The following is a 17,397-nucleotide window of genomic DNA, read 5'->3' as shown; positions in this document are numbered from 1 at the left end:
CTGCTTCTGTGGTCCTAGACATGGCCAGGAGCCAGAGCATCTGTCCTAGACCTAAGTCCTGCCCCATGGACTGCTCTGAGTTGTGGTTCCCTGTGGTTTGTGGCTCTGGCACACGATCACTGGTGTGCAAACCAGAGCCTTTCTTGCCAGCAGCTAAATCTCAAAGCACCCCTCCCTACAGGAGATGAGATCAAATAGCCCAAAATTGGTTTTACCAGCAGGGAACACTCTTGGATTTGAACAGGGCTTCAGTAAGATGAATCCCACCCTTCTGCTCTGTGATTATCTGTCCCCACATCTGTGGAATGTCTTTAGCTGTGGGCAGAGGTGGAAATGTTGCATCATGGCACTAAAACAAGGTTGAGCCTGTGCCTAGGCTTGGGCTAAGGGCCAGCCCCAGTGGATGCAGCTCTAGTTGGGAACTGGGCATGGAAAGGGAAGATGCTGACTGCAGAGCTGGCCATGTCCTTCCCCTGGGCACTGCAGGCTCCAGGAACCAAGTCCTGTTTGTGCCTTTCAAGCTGCTCCTTGTTTGCACAACAAATCACACAGCTCATCTCCACTGGAGCTTCTGGGAACATCCCTGGTACAAATTATTGTGAAGGTTCTGTAGTAAAGGAGAATGTGCTGTAAAAAGATCAGATTGATCTGAACACTGAAAAAGATCAGTGTTTTGTTTGAAGTGGAGCACGCCCTGCCCCAGTGTTTTTGTCTCATATTCCAAGACAGCCTCCAGTGGTCCTATTAACTGGAAGAGTAACTTTTCTTTTTTGATATTTTATTTAAAAGCCTGGTCCATTAAGTGCATTTTTTTGGATGGAGAGTTAAAGCCTTCTACCAAGACCAGTGGATTGGAAATGAAATTACACTGTGAATTTTTTAATTCTTGTTTTTTAAAGTGAAAAAGGAGAAAGAGTGAAAGACAAGCCTGTTCAAGTATTGGCATTCATTTTCTCTGACTTACTCTGAGATGTTACAGTGTCCAGGATCATGTTGTTGAAAATATGGGGAGTAGTGACTTGCCATTTAAATTCTGTAGTACCAGTCTGAAGAGGATTTTCCCCTTGAATACCTACAGCACACAGTATGTTCTGCTAGCAGGGACTGCTGTAATTTCCCAGTTGTCTCAATAACCTTTTGAGATTTATGACTGCCAAGGCATTAAGGTGACAATCCCCCAGAACACCTTTAAGGAGCAATGAGTACCAAGTGTGACTGACTGTGCAAAGAGATGAAACGGTGTTAGCCAGCATCACACATGTCAGAGCTGGGTAGCTCCATGTCCAGAAAATGCTCAGGCAGGACTGAATGAGAGATGAGCAGCCTCTTGCTGAAGTTAAAAAATCCCAAAGGAGTCCTTAGTTTAATTACTTTCTTTAATAAATTGCATTGGGGGAGCATTGATCATTAACTGATGAATAACTAATAGTAACTAATAATGCATTCAGTGGGGCTTCAGTTCCCAGGATGTCCTCTCAGGATAACATCTGGGGTGGGAATAGAGCTCGTGTGAGCCCTGAGAGCCTGGCTCAGCACAATCAGCTCACAGTGCTGTAGGAGCAGAAGGAATTCTCCGGCATCCAGCCTGACCCAAGTTCTGTGATCCCATAGCTGCTCATTACTACTGGGGCTATTTAAAATTACCTTGATTATGCCTTTTGCATTAGGTGTTTTTCACCATCAGGTCCTTGCAATTGTCCTGGTGGAATAACTCTGGAGCATTTCCACTTTCTGCCCCAGGTCCAACCGTGGCACAAGTGCAGTAGGTGACCTGCTAGAATATGGGCCCCAGTGGGCAGCACTGTATCACCTCACAGCTCTGCTTGAGCCTGTTCTTGAAATCCAGTTTGAAATCTTGTGAGAAGTAAATTCTGCCCGATTGGAATATTGGATTGATTAAATGGAATTTTCTCATCAGCATCCACCTGGGCTCCACTGCACCAGTGTTTTAGGGGCACTGTCACACCCAGAATATTCATGTGTTCAGCCTTTAATCTCTGAACTCTCTGTACACAATGGAGCTTTTCAGAATAGCAAAGCCAAGCTTAATTATGCAGGGAGACATGCTGGATGTGCTGGTCAGGTCTTGTTCCTTGGGGTCGTGCAGTTTGAAAGTACAGCTGTAGGCAGTTTACAAAAATTGCTTCTCTTTTCCTGCTAAGATGCTGTCACATCAGCCACGAGCATTTGCTGCCATAATTTATTGTTTCTTCCCATACTGAGTCAGAAGGGTATGCATTTTTTTCTTCTTGGCTAAATTAAACAAATCAGTCATTTCACAAAAGTTTCCAAATGAAAGATTGTTGTAAGCAAGACCAGATATGTTCGTTTACAGATCTGGGGTTCAAAAAGAAGAAAAAAAAAAAAAAAGAAAGAAAAGAACAAGGAAGCTTGAAAAACAGCTTACAGTTTGCTTTGGGCTAATTAGATCTTATCAGTGAAAAGACAGATATTTCTTTCTTTTGCATGATGCCATGGTGAAAGTTGACCTGGTGTTTATGAAAGAGTATTGCACGCTGCTTTTCAGCTACAACTGTGGGGTTTAAATGAGTGATCCTCATAAAAAGCCTGATGTGAAGGTGTGTGGAGCACTGGCTTTCAGAGCACACATGTGTGTGCTATTAAGGTCCCGGGAAGGGAGCAATTACAGGACCTTTGTCATTCATCTCAGATGCTGTGTTAGAATGTTTTTAATAGGAACTTCTCTTGCTTTCTTTCTGACTTTCATAGAGGCAAGAAATAAGACCCCCGAGGGGAAAAACACTCTGCCCTAACGCCTTGAATGCTTGAACTCTGAAGTCAGTAAAGCATGACTCTATCTCTCAATATTGGAGCTTTAGCCATGGTGTTATCCTTGGCTTCAGCAACTTCCAGCAAAGTGGGGGCAAACCAGTATCTTTAAACATCAGATGACTGCAGACTGATGAATAAAGAGAAAACCCCATCTTGCCTGCAGCTTACTTATGACAGTCATCTAGAACTGGATCTCCCTCTGACACATCAGCCCTCTCTGTCCTGCAGTGTGCTCAGGACTGGCTGGAGGGATGCTGTGATCTCCTGCTTCTGCTGGGAAAAGTGTCTTACAAAAAATATTTTTACATCTATCCCTTGGAGGTTAGAAAAGTGACGTTTCTGAAGGTGTGCTGGGGTCTGAAATGTATCCCAGCCTCCCAGGAGCCCTCAGTAATGATCCATTATCCCATTCAGTCCTGAACATGTGTCTGTGCTGGTGAATCTGTACTTTTTCTGCCCCCATTAAGCCTCAACAGAGGGATTCTTTGGACTTTCTGCTGTGCTGCCCAACAGCAGCCCTGCCCTGGCTTAAGTCATTCTCATTCCCCTCTCTTTCTCTGGCTATCTTTTGTAGACCAGGAGTTGATGAAGGCCCTGACAGATCTCAGCACTTTCTGTAAATTCATTCTATTTTAATACCTAATATTCTCCTGAGGCATTTGCTTTCAAAGCAATTAGACATCTGTCAGCACCTTTGCTAGATTTCAAGCTTTCATATCAGTATCCTAAGGTGGAAATAGCATTCCATTTGAAAAATCATAGCTTGCTCCTAAGGTTAGAGTTTTTCAGTGAGTAAATCTTCTTTAAGCTGTTGAATGCAGCTGCTGCCTTGACAATTTGTGAGTTTATTTCCTTCTGGATATCCCCACTGGCTTGCATGTTACTGCCAAAGAATGTGAATGCAGGCATTTTTGTCTTGCTTTTGCCTTCCTAAGCAGTGTTTGAACTGGGAGTTACAGGGCCTCTCATTAGCTTCACTTTTTGTAGCTGTTCATTAACCACCTCTATTTTACAGTGCTGGGAAAGCCTTTGATCTTTGCAAGGGGGTGGATTTCCAGTTTACAGTTTTTGTAATACAAAATACTGGTTTCCAGTGCTTGTATTGTCAGTATAAGGCATTGTGGTTAAATTCTGTGCATTTTGCACGTGCATTTTGGTGATAGTGACACCACTGGCAGTGCCTGATGGAAGGGAAAATCCACGTCTTCCTTTGGCACCAGCATCTCTGCCCAACACTTTGTCCCAGCCCCAGCTTCCCAGAGAAGGCAGATTGCTGGGGGGGTCTTCTCTGCTGAATCCAGCCCTGAAAACTGTTCTGTGGATATGGTTCCTTGTTCCACAAACATTTGGGAACAGAGAGTCCGTAGCAGTGCATTTAGCTGTCCAGAGAAGGAGAGAAAGTATTTATGGGAATTTGCTGTGCAGTTGGAGTTTGATTTTTATGCCTCTTTTAATGATGTCCTCTTCCAATAGTGCAGCATGAGTAACAATTCCCCCTTTGTATGTATTTTGTATCTATTCCTATTTCCTATTGAAATTCCTAGGAAAGAAACTATCCAAGTACCGAGTTGAAAATTTTGTCTTAAAATAAGCCAGATGTCCAACCTTCCTTTAGCTGCCAAGTCCTAAAGAGTTCAAGAAAGATGTTAAAATCTGTCTTGCTGGCTGTGAAAAACTAATTGCATAGCATAGGTGATGATCCCAGTCTCCCAGGAGAAGGAATAAAACTGCTTCAGGCAAAAGCTCTCCTGTTACTTGTCTGAGGATTGGAGTTGGCAGTGTCTGTGGAAAAAAAAAGTTTCACTGCTTGCCCTCCTTGCTGGTTAACAAATGCAGAGACAGGAACACAGATAAAGGTAGGTGAGTGTTTATGTGTTGGTATCTGAAAATCTCATTCATCTTATGAGAAAATTGCTGGGTTTGTCCTTTTTTCCCTTCTTTCTCCCCATGCCCCCCCTGTTAAGGGCACAGGGAGTGCTTAAAAGCCAGAGACAGAGGTTTCAGCCTCACTGTTACAATCACGTGAAGGAAGCCCATGGCCTGAGTTATTTAACGCCTGTGTGATAACAGCAATGCTGTTTGCAAAATGGATTTACAATTCCCCTCCTAAAGCACAGAGTTTGGGGAGGATTAAGATTAGTAGTGCACTGTGAAGACTAAAAGTGCCACTGAATCCTGAGGATTTAAGGTTGCATTTGACTGGTGAAGTGGAAGGGCCTAATAGTTGCATTTATCAGGATGAAAATAGTTCACTTTAAATCCAGTGGCTGTGCCTGACTGGCTTCCAGGCTGGTGGAAATCACCGAGGGCACTCAGTGCTGGGAAAGAGCTGAGGGACACACAAAACTAATGTAATGCCCAGATCTCACTGCATAAATTCAGATTGTGAAGGGGATTTACATCAGGGACTTTAATTCCTGATTTTTGGAATAGCTCGCCATAGGGCAGGAGAAGGGTTCATTCAGCATAATCCTAAATACTATAACCATTGCTGAGGTATTATTTGATAGTGGTCAATTTTTTATGTAAATTCAACACCTGAAAAATCTAAGTGTAAAAATATCTGTCATAAACTGGTGTGTCGAACCTAAATCGAAATAAGAAGATGGTAAAGGAAAAAACCCAAACAGCAAGGGTTTCTTGTGATACTTCCAGACCAAAATGACCACAGTTTTGTTCTACTCATCCCCCTTGGATGTTGAGGTGGAGTCCTGTGTGCATCCACATGTTCTGCCCTTGGGTCTGGGTCTCCCAAGCATCCACACTGCACACACAGGATTTGTACCTGAACTTCAGTCCAACCTCAGTGATGCCCAGCTTCTGAACCTCTCCAGTGTTTGGCATCTCTCTTTTGAGAATTCCCTCTCTGAGGTGATGGTGGTTTTCAGGGAGAAAGCTCCAATGCCCTGACTTTGGTGAGAAACAGCAGAGGACAGAAAACAAGACCTGTTTTTTCATCATTCTGTTGATACCTCCTGGGCTTTCCCTCACCTCCTCCTCTCCCCCGTCGTTTGCTTGTGTGTGGCTTTAGCAGAAACAGGAATCTTACCCAAGTCTTGCAAGCCATTGTTTCTTTATGTTAAATACAAGGTTCTTTTATTGACTCCAGCTGCTGCACCTCCCTGTGCTCACTGTGTTTGCTTTATTAAAATTGAGCAGCGTGCAAGTAGGACATTGTAAATCACAAGTGACTGGGCCAGAGGAAGAGGGAGGGAGAGGGAGGGACTCTGACTGTATGACAACAAAGGGAGCGTATGAACAGGCTGGGCCTCCTGGCTAATAGCAGCCAAAACTCATGAGTACAATTTGCAATTGCTCCCAGGAGGACAGGCAAGGGCCAGACAGTTAGCAGGAATAGATGGGAGTGAAAATGGAATACCTGATGTGCTCTCTCCAGACCAGAGCTTCTCAGAGCTCTGGGCATACAGGAGCTGCCAGCCTCTGCTGGAATCCTGGGCTTTATCTGATGCCAGTGCCTGGCTGTGGTCATCCTGTTTGGGGAGGAAGCCTTGTTAGACCTTCCAAGTTCTGGTGAGGGCTTTTAAACCAAGAACCACCGGGTCTCTCACAGAGAGGGAGGAGGAAGCTGCTGGTCCATAATTAAGCATTACACATTTTTCTGCTTTACCTCTTCATGACTTATGGGGGGAATTGAATTTTTGCCTGCTTGAACCCCATGGGCATCCACAGGGGACAGTCAGAGTAGGTGACCTCAGGGCAGAAAGACAACAGGTTCCTTCCCTGTGCCAGGAGAGTTCCTCTGCTCACAGCACTCCCTGAAGGTGCAAAACCACATGGACATCACAGCAGCCGCACGGAGTGTCCCTGGCTGCCGCGGTGACCCAGCTGGGAGCCCTCAGCAGCACAGTGGCTGCGCCCTGTGCTCTGGCAGTGACCTGTGCTGTGGCACGGCAGCTCAGTGCTCAGTGTGCTCTCTCCTGCAGTGCTCCTCGACCTGCGGCAAGGGGCTGCAGTCGCGCGTGGTGCAGTGCATGCACAAAGTGACCGGGCGCCACGGCAGCGAGTGCCCGGCTCTGGCCAAGCCCGCGGCCTACAGGCAGTGCCACCAGGAGGTCTGCAACGACAGGATCAACGTCAACACCATCACCTCGCCCAGGCTCGGTGAGTCAGGGGCCTGGGGGGAAGGTGCCGGCTGCCCGGGGGGCTGCAGTGATTGTCAGAGCCAGAAATCAGGAGAGGCTCAGCCAGACTCAGCCTAAAGGTCTGGTGTGGGGAGGTCCTGTCTGAGCCCTGCCTCAGGCTGTGCCCAGGTGGAGTGCTTGGCATGGCAGAGGATGGAGCTGAGAGCAGCAGGAGCGCACAAATGGTGAGTGATTGATTGGATTGATTGACTGATTGATGGATCAGTCGCAGGTGAGGGAGCTGGCAGGTGCGTCTTCCTCCATCACAAACCCTTCCACACACTGCCCGTGCTGCAGTGATTGTGAAGTAGGATCATTTATTCATGGTGCCCCAAGAAAATACATAGCCCTGACAGGTGGTTTGATGGATTGATTTGCCCAGAGGGGCAAGAGAGCATCCAGCCTCTTCCTGACCCTGTGATTTTCTGTCACTGTCCTCCTCCTCATTGGAGGACATTCCCTGCATTCCTTGTCCCTGGCTGGGATGGGAATATGGTGGTAACCATCTGTCTCCTGAAACACCTAACACTGTACTTAAGACATGCCACTAGTTAAGAATGCCTCTGTTAATACAGATTTGTGGGGATCTCATGATTTTCCACAATTTATCTCCCTGGTTTATAAGGGGACAAAAATATAAATGTACTAAATATATATTTTTCTGAACTTCAGCCCTTGTGTTCCACCACAGCTCCAAGAACTGAGTTGGTTTCTTTACAGTTCACACATCAACACAAGTAAAATGAAGCTAAAATGAGGCATCAGCTACACTGACCCAGCCTCATGGGTGCCTCCTGTCCCCTTTTGGTAGAAGAGGCTGGGTTGTAAACAAGAAGAGGTTACCAGAAAGAGCAGCCTCCTGTGTCACATCTGAGCTGATCTTAAAGCTGATCTTACAGGCTAAGAAACCTCTAACACACATGAAAGCACAGAGCTGCTAAATAATAAAGAACCATTTTCTAATAATGCTGTCCAGTATTAAATAACACTTAAACTAGGGCTGGACTTGAAGCTTCTGAACTGAAATTTGTTCCCCAAAAGTTTACCAGATGTTTTAAGAGAAAATGGGGACTTTCATTCTTGCAAATGCACTCGTGGTGAGGGGTTTCTATCCTCTTTTGGTATGAGAGTACTTCCCAGATATTTTAGTACGAAGAGCATAGTGGAAGGAAAACATTTCATTTGAGAAGTAAGCCCTTGGATACACTGATGAGACAAGAATTCCATCCTAATTCACATTTTAGGACAAAGCAATAAAATACTCATGTATTTAGAAGACTGAGGAGGCTCAAGTCCCTGCTGAAAATAATCTGCAAGCAATTTGGGATGCTTTTGTTTCTAAACCAGGCTTGGAATCACCAGGGCCAGAAACAATGATATTTGATATTAGTGGAAAGACATATCATTGAGTGTTTGCTCTTTTTGCTTATAAACAATTCTAATTGGATTATCTTTAACAGAATTTTCTGTTTTCTGCAATGGCAGGAAAAAAAAAAATCAGAAAAAATTCCAGTAGTCTACAGACCCCATGCTGCCTTGTTCCTACTTCAGAATGGTTTTTGTCTTGGATAACATTTCCAAAAACATCTAAGTGTGGAGTTCACCTCACCTGGCTTTTATGTCTGTGTCCAGTGTCTCTCATTGATGACACATTCAGAGGGATTTGTCATGTCACTTCTTTCCTGTCTTCCTTCACAACCTATGAGGGACCTCGGACCTCTGAAATATTAGTCCTGGCCTTGTTTGTGGTTTCTTTTATGTGAGCTCTCCCATCTCAGATTCATAAGGTCTGTCTCAGGTGTTCTTGCCAGGCGTGTGATTTATTCATCTCCATCCCATAGTCTGCGGTGTGGAGTTCATGGCCTTTAATCTGGGCTCAATCTTTGGATGTTTTGTTCATCCGGGCCTGTTTGCCTCTGAGACAAAACAGGGGCAACAGGAGGAGGTTTGCACTCCCCATTCATGTCCAGGGAAGGAAGGAAGCACTTCCAAGAGCCTGATATTTTGGCAGAGAGAACCTCACCTGCTCTCCAGTGCCAGCAGCGAGCGTGGCCCTCCCTCCCCTCGGGTGCAGGATTTTGGTCACACCTGCAGCGCTGTTCCCTGGCTAATCTGGCAGTTTCTCCTTTCTTGTCTCCTCCCAAGCTGCCCTCACCTACAAGTGCACGGGGGACCAGTGGACAGTGTACTGCAGGGTGATCCGTGAGAAGAACCTGTGCCAGGACATGCGGTGGTACCAGCGCTGCTGCCAGACCTGCAGAGACTTTTATGCAAACAAGATGCAGCAGAAGAGTTAATGAACCTGTGCCACTCCTTAGAGTCTTCCAGCTGTTCGTATGGAAATCACAGACTAGTAGGTCTGAGTACTGGAACTTCATGAGTTGCTACAGCGTGGTGGATCCCAAAGCACACCTAATGAGACTTGAAACTAATCCTACAGACTGGATACCAAAGTCATCTGCTCATCCACCTTAAAAAAAAACACACAGAAAGGGTCATCTCAAGGAGCCAATAATTTCTGAATATTTTGACATCCTTACATTTTTCATTAATACTTTTTTAATATATTAAATCACCAGCCACTGGATGGCTTGCTACCATTAAAGAAAAGGACAAGAGTTGCAAACATTGGATAAGGTTATGGGTACCTCCATGGAGGAAGGCCTCTGGCAAAATAATTCAGCAAAGGTAGAGACACTACTTAATCTTTTAATCTTGGCTTTTATCTGTTGTTTTCAATTCCCAGCAGTTATCCCACTGCAGAGTGGGCTTGGAGGGACATGCATCAATGAAAGACTTAGTTTAAAGAGAGGATTTTCTGTAAAAGCTTGTGAAAACTGATAGCAGAGGACGGACATCTCTGAATTTCCTACAGAATATTCAGTATAATTATATCCAACATTCCAAGTCATATTTTCAGAGCCACTAATAGGGAGTGCTTTTCCTTCTAATTTTAAAAAACAATCCTCTCTATCTTTTCCCCAGAATAATAGAGTTTCTTTTATGAAACCTAATTTTTCTCTGAGCTTAATGAAATGGAAGCTTATTAACAGCCGTAGATAGTTACTTTTAAACAAGAACCATTTACATGAGATGGGAGAAGCCAGAAATAATTTCATCCAGTAGAGCTCACTGAGGGATTGCTTGGCCTAAGCTCTCTCCAATTTTTAGAAGTCAATCAGATAATGAGACTGTTGGTTCTTACAAGAGGACTGTGAAACTGGATAGGCTTGGAACAGAAACTGAATTTGGAACAATCTTTATGGAAAGGATATAGTGGGGAGCAGAACAGGTGTTTTCTATCTCTGGGCTCTTTTACACAGCTGAGGTTATGTAGCTTTTGGAGTAACCAGAAGTAGCCAGGGATGCAAGACATTCAAAGTGTAACCTGGAGCTTGTGGGAAGCCAAGGGCTCAGACTTTCATTGCTGTCTTTGAATGTTCCCTGTGTCACTTCTGTGGTGCTGTCAGGTTTGGTGCTATAGGTTTGGTGCTGTCAGAGCACTTACAGGTGCTGCCCACACAATACTCTCTGCCTTGTCTCTGCACTTTAAACCAGACTCCTCTCTGTGATGTGAGACTTGAAACAGGAGCTCTGCCCAGGGCAGGGCTTGTCCCCTCCCTTGTCACACACATCAGTGTCTCCCTATCACATCTTGCTCCAACAAGCATCATTCCCTTGCCAGGGCCCAAGGCCATGGTTGAGTTTCAGCCCCCTCCTGGTGACAGGAACAGAGCCCTTTGGATAATTGCAGCTTTGTGCTCTGGAACTGCGTGGGACTGTTTGACTCCTTGGAGCTGAGCACAGAACCAAGCCCAGCTGCTCCCCCAGCCCCTGGGCCAGACCAGCTTGCAGCTCTCACCTGGCCCCAGGTTGTCTTTGTTGCTGTTGTCTCTTTTTGTCAATGCAAGGAAGGATAAAGACTCTTAGTACTAACATGTCTTTAAAGCAATTTTTGCTTAGTACTGTTCTTTCCATATCCAGGACCTCACTGGAATAATCTATTAACATTTTATTAAGGGCTACATTTTTCAAACACAGGGAGATAATGTTCATCAACAGACTAACCCTGTGTGAGCTTCACATTTACATCTGTGCTTGTCAGTGTGCAAATGAGTGTGTGTGCACCAGGGCTGGCCTGATGCACACGGGCACATTTGCACACCTTTTTTCCTCAAGTGCCTGTCTCAAACAGATCTGCTTTCCAATGCCTCAGATGATTTTCTCTATCAGGGAAATGATTCCAGCTTGGTTTTTGTTATAATGGATTTTTTTTTTTTTTTACAATTTATAATCAGGATTAGACCTCCTTTTTCTGTTATTCCCACCCTGTTGCCCAGCCCAGAGGTTGTATAAGTACTTAGGAAGTCATCATGGGAAAATTGCTGGCAGGGGTGACAGGGAAGATTCAGACCATACCAGGTAATACTCAATTAGGCAAATTAACAGGTAGAAGAACTGCCAATGAGAAAGTTCCAAGAGATCAGACAGAGCCCAGAGGACCTGGTTTATGTTCTTAATCCACAGTGGTGTTTCCCCCTTAGCCTGCAGTGACACTGGGACTGTCCTTACTGCCTCGCTGCCCCCACAGCCACCCCTGAGGCCCCTGGCACCCCTCACTCCGTTTGGAATTCGCTGGTTTTCTTCTCATGGGCAACATTTTCTCTGTTACCTTGGCAGAATTGTGTGAATTATCATTGCTGGAAATCAAAGGTGCTTCTCCACAGCAGGAGCATTTTCCTTCTGGTGCTGATCTGTGACCCTCTCTAGGCAAAAGGTAGGACATAGGAGAGGAAGGATTTTAGGTTTTGTGGTTTTCAGTAATAATTCTCTACTGGCCACTGGCCAGAACAGGGTGCTAGGCTGGTTAGACCTCTGGCCTGACCCAGCCTGCTGGGTTCTGGACCCAAAGGACACTTGGGTCCTAAGGAAACAGGAATTTACAAGGATTTTTTCAACTGTGTGACCACTGAGAAAAAAACACTTCACTTGCTCTCACAGATTAGCATGCATCAACCTTTTATTTTTTATAATCAAACTCCTCAGCATTATTAAGAACTGATGGCACAACACAGCTCCATTTTATTCAATTCTCTTAACTTCACATGGTGACAACCATCCCATCACATAACAGCCAGAAAAAATAATAACAAAAAAGATCTAATTCTGTTCAATATTCCTGCACTTCTGGTTTTTATCACTTTATAGGAGCGTTACAATGAAGTCACAGCTATGCTCTGCCCTCAGTTCCCACATTCTGGTGGAAAGAAAAGCTGTTTGTTTCAGTGTATCTACGACAATACTTTTCTTAGTTGTTCATAAGAGATTGATGCTCTTTTGATTACAGTGGTGGTATTTCCATATTGTAAACAATACTCTGTACTGTTACTAAAGTACTGTACATTTCTAGTTGCACAATTGTGTTATTGAGTGTAGATTCTCACTATCTCATGTATGGTGCTATTTTTTGTTGGTGGAAAAGAATCTTAGCAGTTGATTATTGCTTGATATTTTATTATAATACAGGGATATATTCTCCATGGCAATAATATCATTTAAGTTTTCTCATTACAGAGTGAAATGTATATATTTTTCCATTAGCTAATTTGCATATGTACTGTATCCATGGTAATTTTCTTCTTGGTGCTGGTTATAAATAGAAAAAGATAAAAAACAGTCAAACTGAATGGAACCACTTGTAAATGAAAGCCAAAAAAAAAGAAAAAAGGATCATTCCATTTTGAACAAATTGAATAAGTTGAAGAATAAATTTATTTTTTCCATAACAACTTTAATAAGTTACTGAACTTGAAACAAAAATACAAAGCAAACCCAAAGCATGGAAATTAAGAGAAAGGAGTGAAGCTGTAAGTGGTACATCATGCATCTGTGTAATACTGGACTGAGACTGGGATTTGGATAAATCCAAGCCAACTGTTTAATTGCTGTGGTCGGTGTAAAAGGTCATTTGGCAGTAAAATTCTGGCACCTCAGAGTTCTCAGTGTGCTAAAAACCAAGAAATGATGGGTCTTGTCCTGGTCAGGTTGCAAAATAAAGCACAGGGATGTTAACACCTGAATGATGCCTTGTCAGGTCTGTGGTCAGTGACACAACAGTAGAAAATTCCTGTCTGGGAAGAGCATGCCAGGCTGTGTTTGGGATATCTCTGTGTGTGCCCGGGCAGGCTTTGGGGAAGGGGGAGCTTCTGCCTGGGGAGAGGGACGTTCTGAGAGTGCTTTTGGGGAAGGTTGTTCTTGCTGTGCCCGAGCTGGGAGGGAGCAGCAGCTCCACAGGCACCCCCTGACAATGAACAGTGCTGAGCATGTGGAAATTTATACTGGAGCAAAACGATCCCATCCATTGGGAAGGTATCTGCATAACCTAGCTGCACTCTCCCCTGGTGTGAAATAAACAGAATTTCTTCAGTGCCACGTGTTTTGGATGTCTTTGTTGTAGGCACTAGCCAGACTCTTTGTGCTGTTAGCTGCCCCCCAGCACGGTGAAGGTTGTTTTTGCAGTCAGATACACCTGTAGGATCCTCTCCCAGCCTGCCTTACAAAGATGCCATCATCTGTATCCTACTCCAGCTCAATTCTGGTTGGAGGTGGGAGCAGCATCTTTCTAAAGCAGCTTTAAAAACCCGGGAACATGGTGGAGTGGTGGACTTGGCAGTGCTGCGTTGGACTTGATGATCTTAAAGGTCTTTTCCCACCCAAACAATTCTATGATTTGATAACAAACCAAAGCAGAGTTGGTGTGAGAGCCCTCCTCCCACAATGATTTCCAGAAACTGAGTTTATGCTTTAATAACAGAGCTCATTTCTTGATCTCACATGGGATTCATGGCACAACACTGATGGGCTTCTGAGGCAGCCCGGGGAGATCCAGCCCAGCTGCCACCCTGCACAGGACCATTCACAGCAGCACTGCAGAACCTCCATCCAAGTGGTGCTGTGCATTAACACATCATCTTGTTTGTGCCTTGCCTGCAGTCAACATCTGATTGCAATTGTTGACCTGTTTGAACAATAAAACATAGCTCTGAGCCTGGGGAAGCCAAAGGGCTTTGCATTAAGCTGGGCTATGGCAGTGGGTGGGAGGGGTGTAAGGAATGCTGTCATACATTTGGCTTGAAATGTTCCTGGGATGTGCCAATATCTCTCCTATAAATCCAGCAGGATTATATACTTACTTTGCCTATTTTGCATGTAGCCATTTGCTGTTTCTCTATTTCCTAATCCACATTTCTGCCCAAGCCATTGCCCTTCCCTGTGAGCTCAGTTGTTTTTTTTTATTTAAGACACCTCAGCCAAGGTCACTAAAGGCAGGTAGCTCAGATGGCTCTGGTGCTGTGGCACAGAAGGATCAGGAGGAAAGTAAAATCCCTCCTCCCTTCCTTGGAGGTCACTTCTGCCTCCACCAACTCCACCTGCTCCCTTCACTCTCCTGGTGTCCACAGCAGCCTCAGCTGTCTCTTGCAACAAGCTGACAGCACCCTGCTTGCTCTGGAAGGAATTTGCCTTCCAAAATGTGGAACACTTTATCCCCACATCAGCCCCATGCTCACTGAGTACCCCTGCTGAGGACTCTGCTCTCTGGTAGAGTGAAAACCAAATCTTCCTTTGTGCTTTCCCCCACACCACATGGAGCATTTCCATGGGGAAAGGGATGTTTTCTTCTTGCTGGAGAGTGTCAGTGCAAACACCAGTGTGCTGTGGAGTTCCAGGCAGAGAAGATCCGTGCCAGATGTGCTCCCATCCGTGCACTCACACTTCTGATGGTGTCAGGAAGAATGGGATGGGATGCTGCTCTCCATGTGGCCCGGAATGGAGGAAATCACTCATTTTTCACCAGGAGAGCACTGGCAGCTCACCAGTCTGCAGGGCTGCCTCCACTACCTCCCAAACCACCAGCTGCTGAAGGATCCCTGACAGCTTTCTGGAAGGTCACTGCACACTACAGCATCACTGGAGCCTTTCTGGAGACAGGGAGTGAAAGTACTTGGGCTGCTGAGGGATTGGTGAGGAAGGGGAATCCTCTAACAAAGTCTTTCATGTTGCACCAAGATCAGTGCAGCCTGTCCGGCAAAACCAGACAAGCCATTCTTGGGTTGGACTTCATTCATTTTCTTAGAAAAGATCTTATTTGAACATTTTTCAGTTTCCATTTCTTTCCCCAGCTCTGCGCTTTTCCCCTTGATTTTGTCTCTGATGACAAAAGGACCCAACCAGACTGCAGCTTTGTTTGGCACCAAACTTCCCTCCTGAGATGATCACACAAGAAGTCTTTTATCACTCTGGGAGCTCTGAGCCAGAGCTGCTTGTGGTGGAAGTGGCTGGGACTGTAACCCCAGGCTGTGGTGGGATGAGAGTCAAGCTCAGGCTGTCAGCAAGGGGACCTGCAGCAGTTGCCCTGCCAAGACACATCAGAACTCCTGAGCCTGCTTCCTCCAGTGCTGCTCTCATTCAGGAAAAGGTATGAAATCCACATCTAGACTGAATTTAAAGATTAGATGTTGTTTAAAATAGAAATCCTCTCCAGAATCATGGTCTGACTCCTTAGAAAATCACTATAAATTGAACCTCCCCTGCTCCCCACTGCTCAATAACAACATTTGGTTTTCTCACAGAGCTGGTGCCTCCTGTGCTGTGCTGGCTTCAGCACTTCAGCTCTGTTCCCTGCCCAGGTTTGTGTTGAGGAAGAAGGGCCCTGCTGGAATTCTGGAATCCTGCTCTCCTCAAGCATCATCACCCTGGAGCTGGCTCGTGGCTTCTTCCCCCCATCACATCACTGGCCAGCAATGCCTTGAGGAGGGGACAGTGACAATGAGCCCAAGAAATGCTGTCAGCCACATTTTCCAGAGGGTAAGGAAGATTCCATCTCTTTCTTTCTTCTTTTATTATTATTTTCCTAACCATGTTTTGCTGAAGAAACAATTTTAAAGGGGAAAAAGGAGAAAACCACATTATTATGTAAGCAAGATGGAAAAGAGCTTTCTGTGGGTATTCATGTGCCATGCTCCCTGCAACAACAACTCTGCCTGTGGTGTGGCTGCCTGAGTGTTCAGCAGGGGTGGTTTTGCAGCAGCTGTGTGCACAGTACCTTCCATCACAAGCCCTGTTCCCTGGCTGTCCCCATGGCTCAGTTTATTTGTGTGCAAGGCTGCTGAGAGGTTATCGAGGCTCCCCATCAGCTGTACAAACTCACAGCGGCACCAGCTCTGTGTGTGTCCCTTTCTGAGAGCTACACTTTGGGGGGAATCAGCTCTTGGGCAGCTCCTAGCAAAGATCTGCTCATTCTGCTGTGGCTCTCCAGAGGAGTTGCTGCCTGTGCTTATGCCACAAGCTTTGGGGGATCTGTAGCCATATGTGTAAGAAACAAAAAGCTTATTTACTTGTTTTCAGCCTCCCCATAGGATGGTTCTAAAAGCAGAAGTATAATTCACTATGGAAAAAAAAAGATAAAATTGACAAAAACACCCTCACATTTGTCAAAATTTTTGTACATGTTTTTCAGGGTATCACTAAATCTTGCCAGGCACCTCCCTTTCCTCCCCTGCTTTCCCCAAATGCTTCCATTTTTGGCTAAAAAGTCCCAAGTTTGGGATTTTTGGACCAACAATGTCAGCCAAAACCCAGGCTCTCTTCTCTAATTTTTCCACTTAATTTTTCAACTATCTTCTGGCAAAGCAGAAGCACTGTTTTGATGGAAAGTTTTTCAACCATCTCTGCTCATTAATTTCTGCCAGCAGTCACAGAACTGTGCAACTTGCAGGAGAGGAGAGTGTCTGAAGGGCCCAGTGTGAGGCAGGAATGAGTAACACTCCTCTCCCAGCTCTGTGCCCCAGCCAGCTCCCTGCTCCTAATGAGAGACATCTTTCTAGAGAGGTTTCCAGCCTAAATCTCTCTTGGCAAGTCAGCTCAGTAATTCAGGTATTTTGCCAGGTTAGAGGAAGATGTGGGTGGGCATAGAAGGATCTCCTCTGAGCAAAGGACCCTGGGACTCTGAGGAGCCACATTGTCCATCTCTTACCTGCTTGGACTAATTCTGGACTCCTACAGGCAAGCACCAGTTGGCAGGGAAGGGAGGTGGGGCTGGTCCAGCTCCCTTTCAAGGCTGGTTTCAGTGTGCTGTAATGGTGATGTTCACATACACCAGCAGCTGAGCCAGGCACAGCCATGAGCTGTCTGCATGGAACCCTGAGATCTGCAGGGACAAGATCCTGAAGTGGCTGAAATGACACCAGTACATCCCTTCTGTGTCTGCTACCCATCTGTCCATGAGGAAGGGATTTTTTACACTGAGCTCAAGGGAAGCCCAGCTCCTCTCACTTTTGGGTTCCTGTGATGACAGGAACCTGGGAGGCAAAGAAGGAAAAGTTCTTACAGAGTAGCCAAATTTTTCAGTGTTTGGCCTCAACATCCAAAGGAGCATCTGCCCATTGGCTGCATGGATGGTCTC

General features: G+C 45.4%; 1 protein-coding gene across 2 annotated transcripts in view; it reads left to right on the top strand.

The window, feature by feature from the left end:
• Nucleotides 1–14,625, top strand: part of ADAMTS17 (ADAM metallopeptidase with thrombospondin type 1 motif 17) — a 159,133-nt gene extending 144,508 nt beyond the window's left edge. Inside the window, exons 23-24 of one of the 2 annotated variants that reach the window (XM_038146789.1) lie at nucleotides 6,738–6,915; nucleotides 9,081–14,625. In XM_038146789.1, coding sequence (XP_038002717.1) covers nucleotides 6,738–6,915; nucleotides 9,081–9,232 — 330 coding nt within the window. In that variant the 3' untranslated portion in view covers nucleotides 9,233–14,625. The remainder of the gene's footprint in view (nucleotides 1–6,737; nucleotides 6,916–9,080) is intronic. The other variant, XM_038146790.1, reaches the window with a different exon arrangement.
• Nucleotides 14,626–17,397: the final 2,772 nt, after the last annotated feature.

Source organism: Motacilla alba, chromosome 10 (genome assembly GCF_015832195.1).
Source record: "Motacilla alba alba isolate MOTALB_02 chromosome 10, Motacilla_alba_V1.0_pri, whole genome shotgun sequence".
NCBI lineage: Eukaryota > Metazoa > Chordata > Aves > Passeriformes > Motacillidae > Motacilla > Motacilla alba.
The sequence above is the reverse complement of the archived record's forward strand: the minus strand, read 5'-3'. Positions and strand labels throughout refer to the sequence as shown.